The sequence below is a fragment of the Somniosus microcephalus genome, chromosome 7 (assembly GCF_052327205.1).
Source record: "Somniosus microcephalus isolate GS21.2 chromosome 7, FLI_Smic_1.0, whole genome shotgun sequence".
Taxonomy (NCBI): Eukaryota; Metazoa; Chordata; class Chondrichthyes; order Squaliformes; family Somniosidae; genus Somniosus; species Somniosus microcephalus.
In genome coordinates this window covers 60,156,466-60,184,196 of record NC_140993.1, presented here as the reverse complement: position 1 = coordinate 60,184,196, position 27,731 = coordinate 60,156,466, and the positions used below count along the sequence as shown (strand labels likewise).

The window sequence follows — 27,731 nt, the reverse complement described above, 5'->3', positions numbered from 1 at the left end:
TATATATTTTTTAATATATATCGCTGCAATAGCTTCTCCGTTACTTGGAGAACCGTTCCCGTCGTGGAGCGGACCCTCTGGGACTTTCCCCTCCCTCTGCTCGGTCCGAACGCCGACCTGCTTTGCAGCACCGGCCGCGCCCTGAGTGCTCCACCCTCTCTCTCTCTTTGCTTCTGCTTCCCGATTCGCTGACCGGCCCCGTTGCAGAGCCACCCGATCGAGCTCTAGCCCGCCGCAGCCCAGGAAGGATCAGTGCACTACCTGCCACCAGCCCGCTTAGCTGGTGAAACCACAGGTTTTTTTTTCTGGCTTCGACCTTCGTCTGAGGAATCGACCCCCTTGAGGTGCTGCCGAATTGCAGGTAAGTTGATTTCTAACTCGTCGCCACTGTTAGATCCGTGTGTTACTGGAGACATGGAATGCAGGAGTTGATTTAACAAGTGTTTACTGAACAAAGTCTGGAGGTGAACTAACTACACAAGACGTTATACAGGCTTATATACCCGTGTGGTCACTACTGGTACTACAGTATACAGGGGCTTCAAAAACATAGTTCCTTTTAAAGGTACATACACTACATTGGGGACCCAGCACTGACCCCTGTGGAACACCACTAGTTACTGATTGCCAGTCCGAGAATAAACCATTTATCCCAACTCTCTGCTTTCTGTTAGATAGCCAATCCTCTATCCATGCCAGAATATTACCCCCAATCCCGTGATTTTTTATCTTAAGCAATAATCTTTTGTGTGGCACCTTGTCAAATGCCTTTTGGAAGTCTAAATACACTACGTCCACTGGTTCCCCTTTATCCACCCTATATGTTACTTCCTCAAAGAACTCCAGCAGATTTGTCAAACATGACTTCCCCTTCATAAAACCATGCTGACTTTGTCCTATTAAATTATGATTATCCAAATGTCCTGTTACTGTCTCCTTAATAATGGACTCCAAAATTTTACCTACCACAGATGTTAGGCTAACCGGTCTATAGTTTCCAGCCTTCTGTCTACTGCCCTTTTTAAATAAGGGTGTTACATTAGCAGTTTTCCAGTCTGCCGGGACCTTTGCTGAGTCCAGGGAGTTTTGGAAAATTATTACTAATGCATCCACAATCCCTACCGCCACTTCCCTTGACCCTAGGATGTAAGCCATCAGGTCCAGGTGATTTATCCGCCTTGAGTCCTATTATTTTACAGAGTACCACTTCCTTAGTGATTTTGATCGTGTCAGCTCCTTCCCCCCCCCCCCCCCGCCCCCCCCCAATAGCCCCCTGTTTATCCAGTGTTGGGACATTCTTAGTGTCTTCCACTGTAAAGACTGATACAAAATATTCATTCAGTGTTTTTGCCATCTCCATATTTCCCACCATTAATTTCCTGGTCTCATCCTCTAAGGGACTAACATTTACTTTAGCCACCCTTTTTCTTTTTATATAACTATAAAAACTCTTACTATCTGTTTTTATATTTTTTGCTAATTTACTTTCATAATCTATCTTCCCTTTCTTAATCAATCTTTTTGTTATTTTTTGCTGTCTTTTAAAGTTTTCCCAATCCTCTATCCTCCCACTAGATTTGGCTACCTTATATGCCCTTGTTTTTAGTCGAATACTATCCTTAATTTCTTTACTTAGCCACGGATGGCTGTCTTTTCTTTTACATCCTTTTCTTCTCGGTGGAATATATATTTTTTGGAAGTTGTAAAATAACTCCTTAAATGTACACCACTGATCATGTATCGTCTTACCCTTTAATCTATTTTCCCAATCCACTCTACTCAATTCCGCTCTCATACCTTCATAGTCTCCTTTATTCAAGCTTAGCATGCTTGTTTGAGATCCAACCTTCTCACCCTCTAATTGAATATGGAATTCAACCATGTTATGGTCACTCATTCCAAGGGGATCCTTTACTAGGACATTTTTAATTAATCCCGTCTCGTTACACAGGACCAGATGTAAGGTTGCTTGCCCCCTGGTCGGTTCAGTTACATATTGCTCAAGAAACCCATCCCTAATACATTCAATGAACTCATCCTCAAGGCAGCCCTGCCCAATGAATATGATAGTTAAAATCCCCCATAATTATAGATGTTCCCTTATTACAAGCCTCAACTATTTCCTGATTGATACTCCGTCCAACAGAGTTGCAACTGTTCGGAGGCCTATAGACTACGCCCACTAGTGTTTTTTTCCCCTTATTATTCCTTATCTCCACCCAAACTGTTTCATTATCCTGATCTTTTTGACCCATTATCATTTCTCTGTATTACAGTGATTCCTTCCTTTATTAACATAGCCACCCCACCTCCCCTTCCTTCCTGCCTGTCCTTCCTGATCGTTAAATAACCTGGTATGTTTAACTCCCAGGCATTGTCACCCTGCAGCCATGTTTCTGTAATGGCCACAGGATCATACCCATATGTAGTTATTTGTGCCATTAACTCGTCTATTTTGTTACGAATGCTACGTGCATTCAGATAGAGAACTTTCAAATATGTTTTGTGACACTTAGTTCCTGCTTTTGCCCTTTTTATTACTTTACCTTTTACTCCATACCTTCTGCCCCTTCCTAACATAGAAACATAGAAGATAGGAGCAGGAGTAGGCCATTCGGCCCTTCGAGCCTGCTCCGCCATTCAATGAGATCATGGCTGATCATCCAAATTCAGTACCCGGTCCCTGCCTTCTCCCCATATCCCTTGATCCCTTTAGCCTTAAGAAGTATATCCAACGCTTTCTTGAATATACTTAATGAACTGGCCTCCACCGCCCTCTGTGGCAGAGAATTCCACAGGTTCACCACTCTCTGGGTGAAGAAATTCCTCCTCATTTCAGTCCTAAATGGCTTACCCCTTATCCTTAGACTATGACCCCTGGTTCTGGACTCCCCGGCCATCAGAAACATCCTTCCTGCATCTAGTCTGTCCAGGCCTGACAGAATTTTATAGGTTTCGATGAGATCCCCTCTCAATCTTCTAAACTCCAGTGAGTATAAGCCTAATCGACACAATCTCTCCTCGTACGTCATTCCTGCCATCCCAGGTATCAGCCTGGTGAATCTTCGCTGCACTCCTTCCATGGCAAGAACGTCCTTCCTCAGGTAAGGTGACCAAAACTGCACACAATACTCAAGGTGTGGTCTCACCAAGGCCCTGTACAACTGCAGCAAGACATCCTTGTTCTTGTACTCGAACCCTCTTGCTACGAAGGCCAACATACCATTTGCCTTCTTAACCGCCTGCTGCACCTGCATGCTTACCTTCAGCGACTGGTGTACAAGAACACCCAGTTCTCTTTGCACTTCCCCTTCTCCCAATCTATTGCCATTCAAATAATAATCTGCCTTCCTGTTTTTGCCACCAAAGTGGATAACCTCACATTTATCCACATTATAGTGCATTTGCCATGTTTCTGCCCAATCACCCAACCTGTCCAAATCGTGCTGGAGTTTCACGACATCCTCCTCACAGCATACCCTCCCACCCAGCTTTGTGTCGTCTGCAAATTTGGAGATATTACATCCAATTCCCTCGTCCAGATCATTAATATATATTGTGAACAGCTGGGGTCCTAGGACCGATCCTTGCGGTACCCCACTAGTCACTGCCTGCCACTCGGAAAATGACCCGTTTATTCCAACTCTTTGCTTTCTGTCCGCCAACCAGTTCTCTATACAAGTCAATACCTTGCCCCCAATCCCATGTGCCTTAATTTTGCACGCTAATCTCTTATGCGGGACCTTATCAAAAGCCTTCTGAAAGTCCAAATACACCACATCCACTGGTTCTCCCTTATCTATTTTACCAGTTACATCCTCAAAAAATTCCAGTAGATTAGTCAAGCATGATTTACCTTTTGTAAATCCATGTTGACTTTGTCCGATCCAGTCACTGCTTTCCAAGTGCTCTGCTATTACATCTTTTATAATGGACTCTAGCATTTTCCCCACTACCGATGTCAAGCTTACCGGTCTATAATTCCCCACCTTTTCTCTGCCACCTTTTTTGAATTGTGGGGTAACATTAGCTACCTGCCAATCCATGGGTACCGTTCCAGAGTCTATCGAGTTCTGGAAGATGACCAGCAATGCATCTACTATTTCTAGGGCCACTTCCTTAAGTACCCTGGGATGTAGATTATCAGGCCCTGGGGATTTATCAATTTTCCTAACACCATTTCCCTACAAATACTGATTTCTTTCAGTTCCACCCTTTCATCAGACCCTATGTTCCCCGGCATCTCTGGGAGGTTATTTGTGCCCTCCTTTGTGAAGACAGAACCAAAATATGTATTTAGTTGGTCTGCCATTTCTTTGTTCCCCATTATAAATTCCCCCGATTCTGACTGCAAGGGACCTACGCTTGACTTCACCAATCTTTTTCTCTTCACATATCTATAAAAGCTTTTACAGTCAGTTTTTATGTTCTCTGCAAGCTTACTCTCATATTCTATTTTCCCTTTCTTAATTAATCCCTTTGTCCTCCTTTGAATCCTAAACTGCTCCCAATCCTCAGGATTATTGCTTTTTCTGGCCAATTTATATGCCCTCGCCTTGGACCTTATGCTATCCCTAATTTCCCTTGTTAGCCACGGTTGGGTCACTTTTTTTTTGCTTTATTTTTATGCCAAACTGGGATGAACAAATTCTGTAGTTCATCCATTCGGTCTTTGAATGTTTGCCATTGCCTATCCACCGTCAACCCTTTGAGTGCCATTCCCCAATCAATCCTACCCAACTCGCTCCTCAGACCATCATAGTTTCCTTTATTTAAATTGAGGACCCTAGTCTCCGAGTCAACTACTTCATTCTCCATCTTAATGAAGAATTCGATCATATTATGATCGCTCCGACCCAAGGGGCCTCTTACAACGAGATTGCTAATTAATCCTTTCTCGTTACATAATACCCAGTCTAAGATGGCCTGATCTCTGGTTGGTTCCTCGACATATTGGTCCAGGAAACCATCCCGTAAACACTCCAGGAATTCCTCCTCCACAGTATTGTTACTCATTTGGTTGGCCCAATCTATATGTAGATTAAAGTCACCCATGATGACTGCTGTGCCCTTATTGCACGCTTCTTCAATTTCTCTTTTAATGCCATCCCCAACCTCCGCCTTACTGTTTGGAGGTCTATAAACCACTCCCACTAACGTTTTTTTCCCCTTAGTATTTCCTGACACGCTCTGGTTTTTAATTTCCCCACTGCTACCTAAGTGTATGACCTTCCCTGTTGTCATTTTTATTATTTGCTCTCTAGGAACCTCCCCCCCCCCCCCCACTAGTTAGTTTAAAGCCCTTTCTACAGCCCTAGTTATATGATCCGCCAGGACTCTAGTCCCAGCACTGGCCAAGTGAAGCCCGTCCCAACGGAACAGCTCCCTCCTGCCCCAGTACTGGTGCCAGTGTCCCAGGAAGCAAAACCCATTTCTCCCACACCAGTCTTTGAGCCACGCATTTAACTCTCTAATTTTATTTGTCCTAGCCAAATTCGCTCGTGGCTCGAGTAATAATCCAGAGATTATTACCCTTGAGGTTCTGTTTTTTAATTTGACCCCTAGCTGCTCATACTCCTTTAACAGAACCGGCTTCCTAGTCCTATCTACGTCGTTTGTACCAACATGGACCACGACAACTGGATCCACCCCCTCCCACTGCAAGTTTCTTTCCAGCCCAGAGGAGATGTCCTTAACCCTGGCACTGGGTAGGCAACACAGCCTTCGGGACTCTCGCTCTCGGCTAGAAGTTGCTTGGCAATCCATTTAAACATATCCCTGCTTGAATTATCTGGTCTAAAAAACAATACGTACTTCAATAAAATTACAATTTAATGGAAATAAGTGCTTGCCAGATTTCCCGATCTCATTAGGATTGCACTTTTCCCTCAGTCTGCCGATATAAAATGGGCGTTGAAGACTAGTAACTTTCTGATTTCGCAGGAAGTGTGTCCCCTGGGGCTGTATTTTTTGATTGCTACACTCCCGATGCAAAAGATGGGAATTGCTGTTCATCTGTGGTTGGATTTTTTTGAGAATGAAGAAGGATGTAAGGCAAGTTTGCTTGCATCAGAAGCAGATTATCCTCAAATGGCTGTGTTCACAGACTTTAGTAAAAGGACCCAGGTACACCTACCTGGGAATGACCTAGAACAGTTGCCTGTTAAAACTCCCAGTTTACCAAAGAAGCAGTAACTGAATACCACCGGCTGCAGATAACATCAACTTGGAATAACAGTAGCAGTGAAAGCCACTGCAGCACTGATCTTTATGCCTCCAATTTCTTTTGAGTTACTACAGGGAAGATTTGCATCAAAAAACAATCCACGGTGCATTGATGCATCAAACATGTTACTCATATGTCCACTTTTCAGGATTCTCTGAATCCAGGATGCTAATGATGGCATCCGTGTGGCCATCCAGCCCCTACTCAATGCCATGGATCACAAGGGGTTCTTGCCCATTAATGTGATAGTCAGTGACCAGCAACACAAGATCACCCAAGTTAATGCCTCCTCGGGCAGAAATCATAATTTCTTTAAATCTTATAGGGCAGCATACTGTGTGTCAAGTTGTGCTGGAAAGTATGTTTATGTGAGAGAGTGACAGAGTGGGTGAGAAAGAATAACAGGAAGAGGATGTTGCCACCACTAAGCTTGGGGGAGAGATTTCAAAAGTAATTCATTGACTGTGAAGCACTTTGGGACATTCTGAGGATGTGAAATATGCAATATAACAGCAACAGCTTGCACTTATATAGTACCTTTAACGTAATAAAATGTCCTAAGGCACTTCACAGGAGTGTAGTCACAAACAAATTGACACCGAGCTGAAGAAGGAGACATTACAACAAGTGACCAAAAGCTTGGAGATATGTGTTGAGGAGTGTCAAAGGACAAGAGGCGGAGAGGTTTAGGGAAGGAATTCCAGAGCTTGGGGCCTAAACAGCTGAAGGTACGGCCACCAATGGGGGAGCGAATGAAGTGGGGAATGCACAAAAAGCCAGAATTGGAGGAACACCGAGCTCTCTAAGGGTTGTAGGACTGGAGGAGGTTACAGAGATGGGGAGGGGCAAACATAGAGACATAGAAGATAGGAGCAGGAGTAGGCCATTTGGCCCTTCGAGCCTGCTCCGCCATTCAATGAGATCATGGCTGATCATCCAAATTCAGTACCCTGTCCCTGCCTTCTCCCCATATCCCTTGATCCCTTTAGCCTTAAGAAATATATCCAACTCTTTCTTGAATATATTTAATGAACTGGCCTCCACTGCCCTCTGTGGCAGAGAATTCCACAGGTTCACCACTCTCTGGGTGAAGAAATTCCTCCTCATTTCAGTCCTAAATGGCTTACCCCTTATCCTTAGACTATGACCCCTGGTTCTGGACTCCCCGGCCATCAGAAACATCTTTCCTGCATCTAGTCTGTCCAGGCCTGACAGAATTTTATAGGTTTCGATGAGATCCCCTCTCAATCTTCTAAACTCCAGTGAGTATAAGCCCAATCGACACAATCTCTCCTCATACGTCATTCCTGCCATCCCAGGTATCAACCTGGTGAATCTTCGCTGCACTCCTTCCATGGCAAGAACGTCCTTCCTCAGGTAAGGCGACCAAAACTGCACACAATACTCAAGGTGTGGTCTCACCAAGGCCCTGTACAACTGTAGCAAGACATTCTTGTACTCGAACCCTCTTGCTACGAAGGCCAACATACCATTTGCTGCCTTAACCGCCTGCTGCACCTGCATGCTTACCTTCAGCGGCTGGTGCACAAGAACACCCAGGTCTCTTTGCACTTCCCCTTCTCCCAATCTATTGCCATTCAAATAATAATCTGCCTTCCTGTTTTTGCCACCAAAGTGGATAACCTCACATTTATCCACATTATAGTGCATTTGCCATGTTTCTGCCCAATCACCCAACCTGTCCAAATCATACTGGAGTTTCACGACATCCTCCTCACAGCTAGGATGAGAATTTTAAAATCGAGGCATTCGGGCACCGGGAGATAGAGTAGGTCAGTGAGTAAAGGAGTGATGAGTGAGCGGGACTTGTTGTGGAATCATAGAAAGTTACAGTACAGAAGGAGGCCATTTGGCCCGTTGGGCCTGTGCTGGCTCTTTGAAAGAGTAGTCATGTTTAGACCCACACCTCTGCTTTTTGACCGTAACCCTGTAAGTTCCTCATCCTCAAGCACCTGTCCAACTCCCTTTGAAAATTATTTATGAAATCAGCTTCCACCACCTTTCAGGTAGAATGTTCCAGAGCCTGACAACTCTGAGTGAAAAAAATTCTCTTCATCTCCCCTCTAGATCTTTTGCCAATGATTTTAAATCTATGACCTCTGGTTATTGACCCACTCGCCACAGGGAATAGTTTTGCTCTATCTGCTCTATCAAAACCTCTCATCATCTTGAAAATATGTATTAGGTCACCTCTTCACCTTCTCTGTTCCAAGGAGAATAGTCCTAACTTTTCTAACCTTTCCTCAACTGAAGTCCCTCACCCCTGGTAATATCCTGGTAAACCTCCTCTGTACCCTTTCTAAGGCCTTTACATCTTTCCTGAAGTGTGGTGGCCAGAATTGTGCACAATTGAGGCCGAACCAATGATTTATAAATTTCTAGCATGATCTCTTTGCTTTTATATTCTATTCTTCTATTTATAAACCCAAGTAACCCGTATGCTTTCTTAACCACCATACCAACTTGTTGTGCCACCTTTAAGGATTTATGTATATGGACACCAAGGTCTCTCTGCTCATCTACACTTCAAAATATAATTTTCTATCATTGCAATCATAGCTTTAGGTCAGTCAAGGAAATGGATAAATACACTAAAATAATCATTCCTGTTTCACAAAATAGTGGTCTGAAGTGCCAAAACAATGGCCAAAGTTGGAATAAGGGATCAAAACTAGTAGATAATAAATTCCTGACAAAAGAACTTATGAAGTTTTACTACTTTTCACCTATATAAACCATCATAATTAACCACCAACCTTTTGGAAGATCAAGCCAGCATTAAGTCAAGGCGTCTACCATGTTCTAAGTTTCCGATAAAGGGAACCGTCTTCACATAACCCTAAAAAGGTACCCTGTAAAGTATACTGTTGCAAGCACACATTTGAGGAAATTATGGCATATACCAGGAGTTGGATATTCACCTGAAACTAGGCACTGCTTGGAGATCTATACTTCTGCTAAGTTTGAGATCTCTACTATTTCGAAAGACCGAGGTTAATCTTTGGGGGGCTACACTGATGTGTTTAATAAACCTTCCTTCAGAAAAAAGTTACGAGTTAGGATACAGGGAGCAGAATTTTGGATGAGCTCAAGTTTATGGAGGGTGTAAGATGGGAGACTGGCCTGGAGATCATTGGAATAGCTGAGTCTGGAGGTAAGAAAAGCATGAATAAGGGTTTCAGCAGCTGATGGGCTGAGGTGGGTGTGGAGATGTGCAATATTATGGAGGTGGCCTCAGAAATGGAGAGGATATGGGGTCAGGAGCTCATCTCCGGGTCAAATAGGATGCGAACTGTCTGGTTTTGCCTGAGACAGTGGCCAGGGAGTGGGATGGAAATGATGGCTAGGGAATGGAGTTTGTAGCAGGGGCAGAAGACAATGGAGGGAATTTTAACCCCCCCCCCCCCCCCCCCCAAGATGGTAAATTTAAAATTTAAAAAACCTAAAACCCGACCCCAACCCACCTCAAATGTTCCAACTTTCGGTTTTAATGAAGGTGGGTTGGGGCAGGCGACTGACCTGCTCTCGAGAGGCAAATTAGTTACTTAAATATGCTAATGCATGCCTCAAAATTTAACAGACTCTTAGACTTAAAGGCTGTGGGCCAGGTTTCCCAGGGCTCAGGAAACCAGGCAGCTGAATGGAGAGGAGAACTGCCGGATCCAGCAGGTAAAGGCCTTTCCAGCACTGCTTGTGGGCTAGGAGGTGCAGAGTGCTTCCTCCGGCCCCTCAATTAAATCTACTTCTCTCCCAGCGATCGGCCTCCCTCCCCGCAATATAGGGACAGAGTGATCTCCTGGAAGAATTTCGATCGCCTAGATGGGTCGGAGAGGAATTTCCCAGATTTTTTTCTCCCAAATTGGCCATTGGGTCTTTATCTGGTTTTTCGCCTCTCCCGGGAGATCACATGGGTTAGGTTGGATGCAGAGTGATAGAAGATTTGAGGTTAGGATCAGATCAGCCATGATCTTATTGAATGGTGGAGCAGGCTCGAGGGGCCGATTGGCCTACTCCTGCTCCTATTTCTTATGTTCTTATGTTCCCCCACTATTGTGATCTCTCCCTCCCTCCATCCCTTCTCTCCCGCGACAGCCAGCAGGCCTCTCAATCTGGATGGCTGCTGGCTGAGAAATGGAGGAAAAAAATTCAAACAAGGTCCTGCCATTAAATTCGTCACCCATATTTCTGGGTTTCTCGGCCACTGCGACCCTTCCCTGCTCCCTCCCAGCCTGTCCGTAAATATCGGGGCCTATGGCTTCGGTCTTCCCAATGTTAAATTGGTGAAATTTCTGCTCATTCAGAACTGGATGTCGGACAAGCAGTCTGACAACACAGAGGTAGTAGTGAGGTAGAGCCTGGTGTTGTTGGCATACATGTGGAACATGACGTGTTTTCGGATGACGCTGCCGGGGGACAGCATGTAGCTGAGAAATAGGAAGGGGCCAAGGATAGATCCTTGGGGGACTCCAGAGCAATGTTCCATCTCATTTTTTTCCCTGCGTGGGCCCTTTAAATTTGCAGCTGGTGAGTGGCCTGCGCGGGACCTCTCAATTGGTGCGAGGTCACACACCTTAGGGTGAACATTGCTCCAGAGATAACGGAGAGGGAAGAGGAGCCATTACAGGAGATTCTATGAGTGGATGGATAAGCGCAGTTCCACTCGGCTCGGACAACGGAGGAGAGGCATTGGAGGAGAATGATGTGGTTAATGTGTCAAAGGCTGCAGACAGGTCTAGAAGGATGAGGAAGGATAGGGATGAGGCTCACCATAAATACGGAATTAGGACCAACTCTGGAAGATCCAGTGCTGTTGGGCTTTTGCTGCTCCTATGGAGGTAAAGTCGGCTGTGCACTTCCACAAACAAAGCAGGAATTGGAAAATGTGCTCCATCATATCTATGAATTCAACTCTGAATATAACTTCAATTTAGGAAAGTAGGGCAAGAGTGTATAAATTTCATTGAGAGATAAATTTAAGAAGATACATCAGGAACTACTTTTCTCAAAGACTGATGAAAGAAATAGCCTGCTGGGCAGAGTAACAGAGGGACTAGTATTCGAGACATTCAGAATGTAGCTGAATGCTATAATGGGAGAGTTAGTGTACTAAAGGGACAGGCTTCGAAGGGTCGCATGGCCTTTTCTCGTCCTTGACTTTTACGATTTTTACATGAATTCTGCCCAGCTACATTGTCTTACTTGGCCAGCAGATTCCTTTGTTTATCTTTGAAAGATTGTCGGAAGGGTTAGCTAACTGCTGCCTTTCCAGTAACTTGCTTATATTCCTGCAATAATGTTTATTTTGCTTTGCTGTTTTATTCTTCATCCCACATAATCCAGGACAATAATGCCGTGCTTGAGTATAAAGAGTCTTATTCAGACAGCCAATTGATTGCTTATTTCTGGTCAGATGTAAACTCATTAGAGAATTGATGACCTCTTTTTCCTCCAGTAATTAAAGCACAAAAGATTCCCCTGTTATTTTTTAGTTAAGTACTATGAGGTCACAAAAGAACAGCTGTTGTTTCCTTGTGTCGAGGATGTGATATTTCATAAAAAGCTGACAAACTGAATGCTAATGAATAGAAAGAGCTGACTGTGTTGAAGTGCTCCCTGGTGTGTCACCTTGCACATTCCCAAGTTCTTCCTAAGCTGTTGTATTACCTTTTTATTCTCTGCATCCTCTCCTTTGTTTAACAAAGTCTTGAAATATAGCTCAGAAACTGAGCCACACGTCAGAAAGTCTCATTTCAAAATCCAGTCTCTGTTGTTAGCTAATCTTGGCCTGGGTGGCAGTAGGGTGCTGCAAATGGCCTCAGTGCCACACGGCTTAAGATCAGCCAAGCTTCCCATTTCTGATTGCTAGCCACTGACCCTTGCTGCAGTGCATGTCTGAATGTCCAGTCAGGATGAACTATGTTGCTCCCATAGTCAAATAGCCTGCCAACACTCTCTCAATGTGCAAAAATGAAGAATGACCATTTGGGCAAGGTACTACTGGAAGTACAACCCAATAGGAGCTTTCAGGAGAGGAAAACAAAACATCCAAAAAAAACTCGTCAAACTACAAAGGGGTGTGAGGTAGAAATCCGATAGTTCCAGGCGAATGTCAACCAGGATATGAACCATATGAAGGAGATTTGTTTTAAAGTAAATCACTAATACTGCACAAGTTGATAAATGCTATTTATCCACAGTCTAACCTTAAAAAAAAAAAAAAAAAAAAAAAAAATTTAAAGAGAATGAGCAAAACCCTTTCGGCCCATTAGTCATAGTCATAACGGCACAGAAGGAGGCCATTCGGCCCATCGAGACCGTGCCGGCTCTCTGTAGAGCAATCCAGTCAGTCCCATTCCCCCACTCTATCCCTGTAACCCTGCAAGTTTATTTCCCTCAAGTGCCTATCCAGTCTCCTCTTGAAAACATTGAGTGTGCCCGTTTCCACCACTTCCGTCGGCAGCGAGTTCCAGGTCCTCACCACTCGCTGCGTAAAAAAGTTTTTCCTCCTGTCTCCCCTGTATCTTTTGCCCCAAACCTTTTAATCTGTGTCACCTGGTCCTTGTACCATCAACTAGTGAGAACAGCCTTTCCCCGTCTAGCCTATCCAAACTTGTCATAATCTTGTACGCCTCTATCAAATCACCCCTCAACCTTCTTTGCTCTAATGAAAACAAATCCAGCTGCTCCAACCTGTCCTTGTAGCTAAGATCCCCCATCCCCGGAATCATTCTGGTAAATCTCCTCTGCACCCTCTCAAGGGCCTTCACATCCTTCCTAAAGTGTGGTGACCAGAACTGGACGCAATACTCCAGTTGTGGCCTAACCAGCGCTTTATAAAGGTTCAGCATAACTTCTCTACTTTTGTACACAATACCTCTATTTATGAAACCCAAGATCCCATATGCTTTGCTGACCACTCTCTCAATATGTCCTGCCACCTTCAGGGACCTATGCACATTAACTCCCAGGTTCCTCTGTCCCTGTGCACTCTTTAAAACTGTGCCATTAAGTGTATATTGCCTCTCCCTGTTCCTTCTGCCAAAATGCATCACCTCATACTTCTCTGTATTAAATTCCACCTGCCACTTGTCTGCCCATTCTGCTAGCCTTTCTATGTCTTGCTGCAGTCGGTATTATCCTCACTGTTTGCCACGCCACCAAGTTTGGTGTCATCGGCAAATTTAGAAATTCTACTCTGTATTCCAGTATCCAGGTCATTTATTACAGTATCCAGGTCATTTATTATTTATATAAAGCAGTGGCCCCAGCATTGACCCTTGGGGAACACCACTGTCTACCATCCTCCAGTCTGAAAAACAGCCATTTACCACAGCTTGCTGTTTTCTATCCTAAGCCAATTCCTTATCCAAGCTGCCACTGACCCATCTATGCCATGAGCCTCAATTTTGTTAACCAGCCTTCTATGTGGTACTTTATTAAACACCTTCCGAAAATCCATGTAGACAACATCCATTGCATTCCCTTCATCAATCCTCTCTGTTACTTCATCAAAAAATTCAGTTAAATTAGTCAAACACGATCTGTCTTTTACAAATCTGTGTTGGCTCTCCTTAATTAGCTTAAACCTTTCCGAGTGCCCGTTAATTTTTTCCTTGATTATTGTTTCTAAAACTTTAACCACCACTGATGTTAAACTGACCAGCCTGTAGTTACTAGGATTGACCTTGCACCCTTTCTTGAACACTGGTGTCACATTTGCCACTTTCCAATCCACGGGCACCTCCCCCGCACCTAGGGAAGATTGGAAAATTATGGCAAGCCGTTCCATTATTTCCTCCCCCAATTCCCTTAGCAACCTGGGATGCAAGCCATCTGGACCAGGCGAGTTGTCCACTCTAAGCATACCCAGCCTTTCTAGTATCCTGTCTATCAATTTTCACCCCTTCCATTGCTTCTACTGATATTTTGCCAGCATCCACCTCCTTAGTAAACACCGATACAAAGTACTCATTGAGTAGTCTAGCCTTACCCTGCACCTCTAAGCATATATCACCACCTTTGTCCCTAATAGGCCCCACCCCGCCTATTACTACCTGCTTTCTGTTTTCATGCCAGTAGAAGATTTTTGGGTTCCTTTTTATGTTAACTGCCATTCTACTCTCATATTCTCTCTTTGCCAATCTTATTTTCATCTTCACTTCCCCTCTCAACTGATTGTATTTAGTCTGCTTCTCTCGAAGAATTCACCTGATATGCATCATACACTTTTTTTGTTTCATCATCTTCTCTATCTTCCTCATCATCCAAGGAACCCTTGCTTTGGTTCCCTTACCCTTCCCTCTTGTTGGCATGTACTTGTAACATCTCCTCCTTAAAGATCACCCATTGTTCGGTTACAGATTTTCCTGTCAGTCTTTGGTTCCATTTACCCTGGCTAGATCCCTTCACATCCCATTGAAGTTAGCCCTATTCCAGTTTAGAAGTTCCACTCTAGATTGTTCCTTGCTCCTCTCCATTGCTAATCTAAATCTTATGATACAATGATCACTCGTACCCAAGTGTTCTCCTACAGACACTTGGTCGACCTGGCCCACCTCATTCCCCAGCACAAGATCCAGCAATGCCTCCTTCCTAGTTGGGCCAAGAACATACTGGTCAAGGAAATTTTCCTGAACAAATTTCAGAAATTCCTCCCCCTCCTTTCCCTTTACCCTAGCATTATTCCAATCGATATTTCACAGAAATCACAGAAACCTCACAGTACAGATAGAGGCCATTTCGGCCCATCGAGCCTGCACCGACACATATCCCTCCCAGTCCCCATAACCCCTACACCAACACATATCCCACCCTATCCCCGTAACCCCACGTATTTAATTTGGGTAATTAAAGTCCCCCAATATTACCGCTCTTGCATATCTCTGCGATTTACCTGCAGATTTGCTCCCCAACCTCCCTCTCACTATTTGGAGGCCTATAGAATACCCCCAATAGCATGATCATACCCTTTTTGCTCCTCAAAAATGGATTCTGTCCTTGCCCCCTCAAGAACATCCTCTCTTTCCAACACTACAATGTCTTCCTTAATCAGCACTGCCACCCCACCTCCATTTTTTCCTTCCCTATCTTTTCTGAACACCTTGTACCCTTGAATATTAAGTGCCCAGTCCTCACCGTTTTTAAGCCACGTTTCCGTTATTGCCACAATATCATATTGCCACACGGCTAATTGTGCTTGTAGCTCACCAACCTTATTCGCCACACTTTGTGCATTTACGTACGTGCATACTAAACCCATTTTTGAATTTTTCGTAGTCTGTCTTAGTCTGCTCCTATCTAATATGGTACTACAGGTACACTATCTCTTATCCGAAAGCCTTGGGACCAGCTGAGTTTCGGTTTTCAGAATTTTTCGGATTTCAGAAGGTATTATTATAAGACTGGGAAATTTGTATTTAATATAAATTTTAAAAGTTCAGGCTACCTCTTGCGACTGTTCCGTGTTTCATTCCCCTTCCTGCTTCTCTGGAAAGCCGGATATCGGCTGACTCCTACTAAGCTGGCCCGCAAATCAGGTCGGGGGTGGGGTCGGGTCGGGTGGAGGAGAAAAGAATATCGGACGGGCCGCGGTTCAGGTCGGGGGGGGGGTCGGGGGTGGGGGAGAAAAGAATATCAGACGGGCCGCGGTGCAGGGGGGCGGGGAGAAAAGAATATCGGACGGGCCGCGGGTCGGGCCGGGTCCGGGGGGGGGGGGGGGGGGGCAGAAAAGAATATCGGACAGGTCGGGTCGGGGAGGGGGGGTGGCGAAAAGAATATGGGTCGGGTCGGGGAGAAAAGAAAATCGGACGGGCCGCTGCAGCTATCGGAGGGGCCGCTGTATTGTTGGGTTCACTCTCCCGGTACCTCCTTCACACTGCCCGGCTCAGCCTGCAATCTCTTACCCAGGAGGGAACTCTGTGACACTCTGCCCTGCTCAGCGTAAGTCGTGCGCCACTCTGGTCATGTCGTGCGCACGACTTACGCTGAACGAAAAAACTTTCGGTTTTTAGAGGTTTTCGGTTTTCGGAAGTTCGGATAAAGGATAGCCTACCTGTACTTCCGTTTCTAGTATTACTTACCCCCCCCACCGGTGCAGCTAAGCCACATATGGTGCTGTTGCCTTGGCTCTGGCTGCTTTCCCCAGAGGAACCATCACCCCCACCTGTTTCCAGAGCTGAAAACCGGTTAGCGAATGAGATGCACTCTGGAGATTCCTGCCCTACCTGTCTGGTCCTCCTCCTCTGTCTGGTGGTCACCCATTCCCTCTATGCCTGCACATTCTGAGGCTGCGGCATGACTGACATAAGAAACCTACTAGGCACTTAGTCTGAGTATTAAACAAGGCTTTAATCAACTGTTTTTCAACGTGGAGATCTAGTTGTGTCCTTCACTAGTTCCTGTTAAAGAATGCCCTGAGCAAGCTGGGCCCATGCTTGAGTATTTATACTCTCCCTGGACAGTGCCACCAGCAGGCCACCCAGTATTATTTCATAAGTCATTTCCACATGAATGACAAGATTCAGGTCAGTGACCACTTCTAGAAACGTGCTTTCCAAGTATGTCTCGGCCTCGCGGATGCGCTGTAGTGACTCCAGCTGCCACTTAAGATCCGAAACCCGGAGCTCGAGTTGCTGCAGTTGGCGACACTTCCTGCACATGTGGTCATCCAGGCCGCAAGAAGCATCCAGGATTTCCCACATGACACAGGATGTGCAAATCATGGGACTGAGCTGCCCTGCCATGCCTCTATTTACCAGACTATTAATCCCATTTTTTCACAAAGCACAATTCGCTCAGACATAGACTTTCCAATACTTATTTTAGCTCCTCTTCTGCAAAATTTCTTCCTAATCTTCCAAAGTTGAAATCCAGAATTTCTATCTATTCTCAAATCTGTGTTGTATAATACAAAGTGACACACAGAAAGATACCACTCTCTTTGACATGAATCAGTCATTCATGAAAGAAAGACTTATGAAATAATACTGAGCGGCCTGTGGGTGGCGCTGTCCAGGGAGAGTATAAATACTCGGGCACAGGCCCAGCTTGCGCAGGACATTCTTAACAGGAACTAGTGAAGGACATAACTAGACCTCCATGTTGTAAAACAGTTGATTAAAGCTTTGTTTAACGCTTAGATCAAGTGCCTAGTAGTTTTCTTACGTCACTCTTCTCATTAGAAATGTTGTTTCATTGTTTTTTCTTTAAAAAGTTATCTCTTCCTATTTTGGGAGCTAAAATATTTGTTATTTATCTCTTTCCATCTGTGTGGGTCTGCTCATGCCTTGCATGATTTAGGGAGGAGAGTATGGTGTGACCTGGTCCCTAGTCTCCCTCAATCAACACAACTAAAGCCTGTCCGAAATAAAAAACAGAAAATGCTGGAAATACTCAGCAGGTCAGGCAGGATTTGTGGAGAGAGAAACAGAGTTAACGTTTCTAAAGTTAATTCTGTTTCTCTCTCCACAGTTGCTGTCTGACCTGCTGAGTATTTCCAGCATTTTCCATTTTTATTTCAGATTTCCAGTATCTGCAATAATTTGCCTTTGCAAAGCCTGTCAGAAGCAGGTAAGCAAGACTGTCTTGGGGTGACTGTTCTTCTGACTGCCCTCTCCCTGTTTGTGAGGCAGCAGCACCTGCTCTCCTACCCTCTTCCCACAATGAGACGACTGAGATTGATCATTTATTTTGTGATGATCTCAGTTTTAAATCCTCACCCTACCAATCTGTGGCAAGGTGCATCACGACTCCCAACACCGTGCACTGCCGTAATTCACAATTTATTAGTTTTTAAAAGGCGAATTGTCGCTGCCCATGGATTCTAGTTTGAAAGTTGGCTGCCAATTCACTCTGTAGTGATCCAGTGCAATGCTGCAACAATATTGATGCAGATATGCTGCACCATTATGCTATAACAGTTTTTGTTCTGATACAGGTAACATTGTAACCCACTTCTGGTACTTTATTTTTCAATCTAAACTTTATTTTCCCAACTCATTATTCCTTTCCTCTCCTGAAGGCAGTGATGCATTCTGGGGTATGGTTCCATGGTTGCCAGCTGCCTTTCACGTCTCACTCAAAACCATTATACATATGTGAGACTAGACAGTGAGTGATAAGTGATTGCAGAAAACATCACAGCTAAGCTCTATCTTGACCTCACCCAACATACACTTTCAAGCTGGTGTCAATGAATAGCAATCAGAAGAAAGAAAACTGGCCTTTTCTCTCATTCCTTCGTCCTCCACCCCCCAGCCTAAGCTCAGGGGCACTGATGCTAATTGTAGATCCCTGACTGCTGCCCTGGCTGAGAACAGCTAACTTAGCATAGACCAGGGATTGAACCTGGGACCTTCCTGGAATTTTAAACTTTTTAAAGACAGGCTAGAAATAGTGTATAATCCCTCACAAAATTAACTCTTTCCCCATGCTGGTTAACTGAGCATTAAGTGAATTGATATTAGGATGCACTTAGACTGCAACTGTGGCACCCAAACAAAGCAATTTCATTTTGCAATAATGCAGTTATATTGTAAGTGCAACCCGAATCCAGAGTCCGGGCTAACCTGAAGCAGATCGAGACAGTTAGTTCAGGCATTACCATTCAATTTGCACTCCCAAGCTTTCGGCCTCACATTGAAGCTAAATTTGGAGTGTAAATTGATACTAAGCTTGGACTCTAAAGTAACCTTCTCCAGCCTACCTACTTTAAATTACAAACAGGTGGGGTAAAAAGATATTATTTTAAGTCTGAACATCTAAACTATGGCCTGTAGGTCATGTACAGTCTGCAAGCCCTGGTGATCTAACCCAGTGCCACATAAATCCCCAATGACTGTTTGCACCTTTATATTTCTTGGGAATCACTTTTGCATGGCTATATTTATTATGCTGTTGGTTTGTCCTGTTTGACTTTTACAGGCCTGACAGTTTGAAAAGGACATCCTCCTTTGTGGGATTTAGGATTTATCCACCAAATTGTTTATATTGTGCACAACTAAGAATGGAATCTTTTTGGACACTCCTGCCTTGATTGATTCAAGGGTAGAAAACTTCTAGTATTTGTCAGAGGGGTATGTCAGGGTGAAGGGAAGCACTTTGATAGTTGTTGGGACTTTTGTTTCTAATTTACAGCATCAGCAATTTCAGAGAGGTGTAACATGCAAGCCAAAGGAGATGATATTAGGAGAGATGACCAGAAGCTTGCTGAAAGAGGTGGCGGTTGAGGAGGGTGTTAAAGGAGGAGAAGGAGTGTTAGGGAGGGAATTGTTGAGTATTGGGCCCAGATGACTGAAGGCACAGCCACTGATGGTGGGTGAAGGGAGGGGGTACACAAAAGGCCTGAGTAAGAAGAACAGAGAGTTGAGGTGGGGGGGGGGGGGGCGCGGTGGCTTTAGCACTGAAGGAGGTTACAGAATTAAGGAGGGGTGAGGTCACAGAGGGATTTGAACACAGTGATGAGAATATTAAATTTGAGATGTTGCGGACCTGGAAGCCAATGTAGTTCAGCAAGAACATCTGCAATAGGATACGGGTAGCTGAGTTTTGGATGAGCTGAAGTATATGGAGGGTGGAGAATAGGGTGTTGTCCAGGAAAGCATTGGAATAGTCAAGTCAGGAGGTGACAAAGGCATAGCTGAGGGTTTCAGCAGCAAATGGGCTGACGTATGAACAGAGTTGGGTGATGTTGTGGAGCTGGAAGAAGGCTGTCCTTGTGATAGAGAGGAGATGGGATCAGAAACTCAGCTCGGTCAAGTAGAATGCCAGTTTGTGAACAGTCTGGTTCAGCCTGAGATGGTGGACAGGAAGGGGCATGGAGTCGGTGGTGAGAGCACAGAGTTTGTGGTGGGGGCCAAAGAGGATGGCTTCAGCCTTCCCAGCGTTTAATTGGAGGAAATGACTTGGATTGTTATGGAAATGGTCAGCCCAGGAAATGCTACTGGACTAGTAATCCAGAGGCCTGGACTAATAATCCAGAGACTGAGAGTTCAAATCTCACCATGGTGGTTTGAGAAATTGAATTAAGTTTAATGTAAAAAAAAAATCTGGAAATAAAAAGCTAACTGGTTCACTTTAGGAAGGAAACTTGCCATCCTTACCTAGTCTAGCCTTTATGTGACTCCAGTCCCACACCAACATGGTTGACTCTTATCTGCCCCCTGAAATGGCCCAGCCAGCCAATCAGTTGTATCAAAGCCACACCACATTCTCGAGGGCACCTAGGGATGGACAATACATGCTGGCTTTGCCATTGACACCCACATCTAAGAATGAATATTTAAAAAATTTGAAACTCTGCACAAATTGGTCAAATTTCAGAATATACCAAACTAGGAGGACCAGTGGAATTGGAGGAGCTCATAAATTACAAAATGAGTTGGATAAAACATATTAAGTGGGCCAAACAATGGCAGATAAAATTTAATACAGACAAGTGTAAAGTAATGTACATCAAATGGAAAAATGGGTGCTGCAGCACTCTGGTATTGAAATAGCTTAGATTAAGTTGCAAAAGATGTAGGAGTCTGATAGAACCCACACTCAATGTATCCAACCAATGCAGAGCAGCAATCAACACGGTCAATAGGATATTAAACTGTATAGTTGAAACAGTAGAATACCAGTCAGAGTCAGTCTAAATCAAACTGTCTAGTGCTCTGGTCAGAACATCCTTCAGATACTGTGTCTGGTTCTGTTCACCAAGACACGAGTGAGATATTCAAGCACTGGAGGCAGTGCAGAGAAGAACAAAGCTGATACCTAGTGCCAAAAGTTTAAGTTTTGAGGATAGATTGGAGAAACTTGAGCTTTTTAACCTAGGAAGGAGACATCTGAGAGAATCTAAATGTACACTCTCGGGAGCCGCAAGCCTACATTTCGTTGTACAGCACTTGTGCACTAACAATGACAATAAAGTTGATTATGATTATGGAAAAGAAATAGCTGGAAAACTGCTTTGAAATAAATTGAGTAGCAAAAGGAACACAGGTTCACGTTAGTAAAAGGTAAGTTTAGGATGAGGAAGTAATTCTTCACAGTGATCAATGCATGGATTGGATTCCCAGACGGAATAATGGAGGCAAAAGCCCTAGAATCATTTGAGAAACAATTGGATGCTGCAATAGGGGTACCTTAGGGTTTTCCTGGGAGAAGGAACTTCATCTGCAATTATCTTGTGATCATGTTAATGGATGTCCGAAATCAAACTATATTTTTTTTTAAATCATTTAATGGCCTGTTTTATCTTGAAAAGCGATGGTCATTTAAACTCTCTTAATGTGTTCCATCTTTTTCTTAAAATCTTATTTCTGAAGCATATTTGACGCTCGAAGGGAATTCTGCCCCCTAGAATTCAGATTACACCTATTTAAATTAAAGGAGTGAGTTATTGTCATGCCTTCCTGTGCTGCAACTAATTGACATATTAACAAGCTATGGCATCAGCCCATCTTTCATGGTACAAGTTTAAAAAATATACTTGGAGCAAACTGGGGGTGATGGGGAAGATCCTATAGGCTTTTGGTTTGATTGTCACCTGCCAAGCAGATCTTGTAAATTGAAGTATTGAGGAGACAGTGAAGTGAAGATGCCTCGTCTCTCTGTGTTAGTACTAGGATTTCAGTGACATATAATGTTGAGTAGGTGAACATTTTATTTGGTAAATTAAGCTATGAAACTCCAAGCTGTGATTCTTGGTTGCACTTATTTGGAACCCTATATATGCAGTGTTAAGGAGATGAAGTCCAGGAATACTTCACCCATCTCCCTCAATACTTTTAAGCTTTTACTTCTTGCTGTCTCTTTCACTGTCTTTATTTGTCTGTCATGCTGCATTTTATTGCTCTCAATTAAGTATTTATTTTTGAAGGGGGAATGCTTCATTGAAACAGATGTCCCAGAATTTTTCAAGCAGGTGGGTGTTACCTGTGTGATTTTCTATTTTACCAGTTTAAAGACATAAGTTTACAATACATGGAACTGAATTAGCAAGCAAGTTTTAGGTCTTGAAAGTATAGATGATACATCCATTTCAATGTCTAGACAATGAGATAAAGCAATTTAATAAAGCTAATCGAATTCTAGGATATAGCCAAAGTGGTAGGATGCAAGTCTACAGTAGCTATGATGAGGATTTACAGTGGAAGTCAGATGGGTGTGACCAATTTCTTTTCATCCTCCAGTTGTCCCCAGCAACCCATTAGAGCACAGTTCAGGTTAGGTTATGAGCCAGCGTTCAAAGCAAGAATGAAGGATTACATACAGATGAAGATCTTATTACAATAGCAAAATACTGCGGATGCTGGAAATCTGAAATAACAACAGAAAACGCTGGAAAAACTCAGCAGGCCAGGCAGCATCCGTTTTCTGTTATTTCAGATTATGTGGTCCTATCCATTAAGTTCTCTTCAAATTTTCATTGGGCATTAACAGTGGTTATCACCATTTGTTGTTACATCTAAGTCAAAGCAGCTGTCCAACTTTCTAACTGCACTTCCACAGAAATGTGTTTTGCTGCAGTTTAATTGATATTTGTTTTACATGTTTAAGCGCTACCTATAAACTTAGTTTTCTCCCTAGTCATCAAAAGGCACCGTTCATTATGCTATCAGCTATGCAGACCAGAAGATCCCACATTTGATTTCTGGTATGAGACGAGTTGGCTGACCTATTCGGGGCTACAGTTGGACACAGCCTCCCTGTGCTAGAGGTGGGAAAAGTCATCTAGGATTTCTGCTCCTTAGTCCAATCTAGTGGTGCTGCTGAAAAGTATGTGTGGATGTCCGGTGAACCAAATTGGCTTCAGCTGTGATGCTCTCTGCACTCATATAACGTGTCAATGCTCAGTGTCTAGGCTCCTAGATGAAAAATTGGGCTTGGACAAGGTACCAAAGGGCTTCAGGAACCTGTGGAACCCTACTCCAGTAATAACACCGTCAAGAGAACTCCAAAACAAATTTGTTGCATGAAAATATGTACAATATTTTGACTTGTTAAACATTATATAACTGCAAGTATTATTTATCGGCTGATTTCACATAGTGTTTCTTCCAGATCAGGCACTTGGAGCACAGTTGTGATGTTTAGCTGCTAACCTGTCCAGTGTTTATACTCCTTTGGGGAAGTGGCCTAAATAGGTTCAGACATCAAATAGAGGCAAATTATTGTTGTTGGACGTTTCTCCAGACTCAGCTACTCCGTTCCCCATTTGAGGAGAAGCTAGGTTATTCTCAAAGTCACCAAAACAGAAATGCCAGGGTTTCCTTCTCTTTTTGTACAGTTGTAATTATTCGGTTCCGATTTGCTGGTGTTTTATACAAAGTGCGATGTCCAGTGTGTGATGGACACTTTCAAAACCTTTATATAAACAGTTTATCATAGGAAAGGAGAAAATTGAGGGGGGGGTGTGGGGGAGAGATCTCCAATCTGCCAAGCTAAATTACTGAGCACACACTGTTTGCATTTAGATAAGTAATGAGTCCTTTCTTTGAATCAGAATGCTGAAAGTTTAAGGTCCTGAAAGTGAACCTAAGTTTTGTTGCCAGATTTATGTTGTTCACTGTTACTCAGTGGATTACTTCTTCGGATGATGTCATTTACTGAATGCTGGCCATACTAATCTGATCAAGGCATGATCTCATCTTGGCGAATAGCTCACATGAGGAGAGGCAAGCAACATAGTTTTTCAGTGAAATATATTGTAGATTCAAGGTTAATAATGTTAAACATTGGGCTTCATTAAGGGACTGGCCAGAACTTCTATTTTAACTTTTCCAGTGCTGTGGATGTTTACTGCTGTGAGTGCACAGCAGTAAGCAGCCTTGCATAGAATTACATAGGGCTAGAAATTGGCCTCCTTAACGTCTCCCGTTATCGCCTCCGGGGGGGGGGGGGGGCCCATAATGGGGCGCTAACGACGTACCGCCCGGGCACGACGATGTTCCTGCCGCCCACGAAATTCACGTGGCGGCGGTAACCCCTAGCACCACGATCTCCTGCGCCTGGAGATCGTGACGTCATCTAGCTGCGCAGCGTCCCAGACCCAAACTTTGGTTCCGCCCTCTGCAGCGAAAACACCGGCAGCTGCAGGAGGTGTTCATCGGGAAGCTGGGCGCTTTGGGGGCGATACTTAAAGGCGAGATGGCCGAAGTAAGTAAAAAAAAATTCTGAAATGATCTTTCTCTTTTTTTCCTTTGTCTTCGCCAGCAGTCGATCAGCCTGGCACTCTGCTGCAGTGTATCAGGCTGATCGGGCCGGATCGCGGCTGCCGTCGGGGACCAGGTAAGTTTTTCCCTTGCAGAGCCTGCAGCGATGGCCCTTCCCTTAAAGGGAGGGGAGGAGCCTTCCAATGTGGCAGCGCTGCACACCTACCGCCCCGGCTGCCTGTTGCACTCCAGGAACGAAGTGGAGCACTTGATTTAGCGCTCCGCTTCCTTCCTGCAGCTCTAAAACCCAATTTTTTAAAAGCTGGGAATCATTAGCGCCTACAGCACAGAAACAGGCCTTTCGGCCCAACTGGCCTAATCCGGCAGTTATGCCTCCACTCACCCCTCTTCTAACCCTATCAGCATATCCTTCTATTCCTTTCTCCCTCATGTGCTTATCTAGCTTCTCAAATGCATCTATGCTATTCACCTCAACTACTCCTTGTGGTAGCAAGTTCCATATTCTAACCACTCTCTGGGTAAAGAAGCTTTTCCTGAATTCCCTGTTGGATTTATTAATGACGATCTTATATTTATGGCTCCTAGTTTTGATCTCCCCCACAATTGGAAACATCTTCTCTACCCTATAAAGCCCTTTCATAATCTTAATGACCTCTATCAGATCTCCCCTCGGCCTTCACTTTTCTAGAGAAAAGAGCCCCAGCCTATTCAGCCTTTCCTGTAAGTATATCCTAGCAGTTCTGGTATTATCCTTGTGAATCTTTTTTGCACTTTCTCCGGTGTTTCTATATCATTTTTTATAATATGGAGACCAGAACTGTGCACCAAGTGTGGTCTAACCAAGGTTCTCCTGACTGCACTGACTAATTCTGTTTTATGGGCCCACCTCACCCAGGTGACCATTCTTGAGTGAGCCCAGTCTGTGAGGGTTGGCAAGCTATTCAGCTGTAGAGAATATCACAGCTAATCTTGATCCTGTCTTCTATGACTGCTGCACACAGACTCTTCAGCAGATGTCACTGGATAGCAATCAGCAGTGGAAATCCTGGTTAATTTTCCCTTTCCCTATCCCTATGGATTAGAGGGAAGTTGAGGAAAATGTTTTTTCACCCAGAGGGTGGTGGAAGTCTGGAACTCACTGCCTGAAAGGGTGGTAGATGCAGAAACCCTCATCGTATTTAAAAAGTACTTGGATATGCACTTGAAGTGCTGTAACCAACAGGCCAAGAGCTGGAAAGTGGGATTAGGCTGGATAGCTCTTTTTCAGCTGGCAGAAAAATGATGGGCCAAATGGCCTCTTTATGTGCTGTAAATTTCTATGATTCTATGATCCCATGGGCACTGAGGCCAAATGTAGAGCCCAAATTGCCACCTTAACTGAAATCAGCATAAATCAAGGATAGATTCTGAGACTTTTCTGGTTTGTATGACAATGCCGTCACAGAGCTGCTGGCAAGTTTACTTGGCAGCTAACATTTCTGATTTGAACTGTTTTCATATCAAAGTCGGAAATGGCCACATCTGTGCTGCAACCATGACAGTCAACACAATCTGTCATGAAAACCCTTTAAATTATTTTTTTGGCAGGGAGTTGCTTCTCCATCCAAAATGGATGGTTGGAGCTAGGAGACAGAAAGTGAAGGTCAGTTAAATAGTTTAAATTTTAAAAAGCAGGAAAAATGAAAATTAGAATAAGGAGAAAAGTTGACACTGAGGTTAAAATAAAAAAGGGTGAGCTGAACGCAGATAAAGTATTTAATCGTTCAGATTTTCCTGCAACGACGAGATCTGTAAGGTACACTGTAAACTTAGCCATGTAGCACGCCAATTGTGCCATCAATAATTTTGAGTATCACCTGCAACTTACACACCGTCCTGACTTGGAAATATATCGCCGTTCCTTCATTGTCGCTGGGTCAAAATCCTGGAACTCCCTCCCTAACAGCACTGTGGGAGTACCTTCACCACATGGACTGCAGCAGTTCAAGAAGGCGGCTCACCACCAGCCTCTCGAGGGCAATTAGGGATGGGCAATAAATGCTGGCCTTACCAGCGACACCCACATCACAGGTACGAATAAAAAAAAAAATGTGAATAGATCGCAGCGAATCGAAGCCAATAGCTAATCATTTGTTAAAAGTTAACAGAGAAACATAGAAGAAACATAGAAGATAGGAGCAGGAGTAGGCCATTCGGCCCCTCGAGCTTGCTCCGCCATTCAATGCGATCATGGCTGATCATCCAATTTCAGTACCCGGTCCCTGCTTTCTCCCCATACCCCTGGATCCCTTTAGCCTTAAGAAATATATCCAACTCTTTCTTGAATATATTTAATGAATTTGCTTCTACTGCCTTCTGTGGTAGAGAATTCCACAGGTTCACCACTCTCTGGGTGAAGAAATTCCTCCTCATTTCTGCCCTAAATGGCCTACCCCTTATCCTTAGACTGTGACCCCTGGTTCTGGACTCCCCGACCATCGGGAACATCCTTCCTGCATCTAGTCTGTCTAGTCCTGTCAGAATTTTATAAGTTTCAATGAGATCCCCTCTCATTCTTCTAAACTCCAGCGAGTACAAGCCCAATCGTCCCAATCTCTCCTCATATGTCATTCCTGCCATCCCAGGTATCAGCCTGGTGAATCTTCGCTGAACTCCTTCCATAGCAAGAACATCCTTCCTCAGATAAGGCGACCAAAACTGCACACAATACTCAAGGTGTGGTCTCACCAAGGCCCTGTACAACTGCGGCAAGACATCCTTGTTCCTGTACTCAAACCCTCTCGCTACGAAGGCCAACATACCATTTGCCTTCTTAACCGCCTGCTGCACCTGCATGCTTACCTTCAGCGACTGGTGCACAAGGACACCCAGGTCTCGTTGCACTTCCCCTTCTCCCAATCTATTGCCATTCAGATAATAATCTGCCTTCCTGTTTTTGCCACCAAAGTGGATAACCTCACATTTATCCACATTATATTGCATCTGCCATGCTTTTGTCCAATCACCCAACCTGTCCAAATCATCCTGGAGTTTCTCGGCATCCTCCTCACAGCACACACGCCCACCCAGCATTGTGTCGTCTGCAGATTTGGAGATATTACATCTAGTTCCCTTGTCTAGATCATTAATATATATTGTGAATAGCTGGGGTCCAAGGATCGATCCCTGCGGTACCCCACTAGTCACTGCCTGCCACTCGGAAAAAGACCTATTTATTCCAACTCTTTGCTTTCTGTCTGCCAACCAGTTCTCTATCCAAGTCAATACCTTGCCCCCAATCCCATGTGCCTTAACTTTACATGCTAACCTCTTATGCGGGA

General features: G+C 44.1%; 1 protein-coding gene across 1 annotated transcript in view; it reads left to right on the top strand.

Moving 5' to 3' along the window:
• Positions 1-27,731, top strand: part of rhpn1 (rhophilin, Rho GTPase binding protein 1) — a 127,804-nt gene that overhangs the window by 49,404 nt on the left and 50,669 nt on the right. Inside the window, exon 4 of the mRNA XM_085992502.1 lies at positions 22,116-22,160. Coding sequence (XP_085848628.1) covers positions 22,116-22,160 — 45 coding nt within the window. The remainder of the gene's footprint in view (positions 1-22,115; positions 22,161-27,731) is intronic.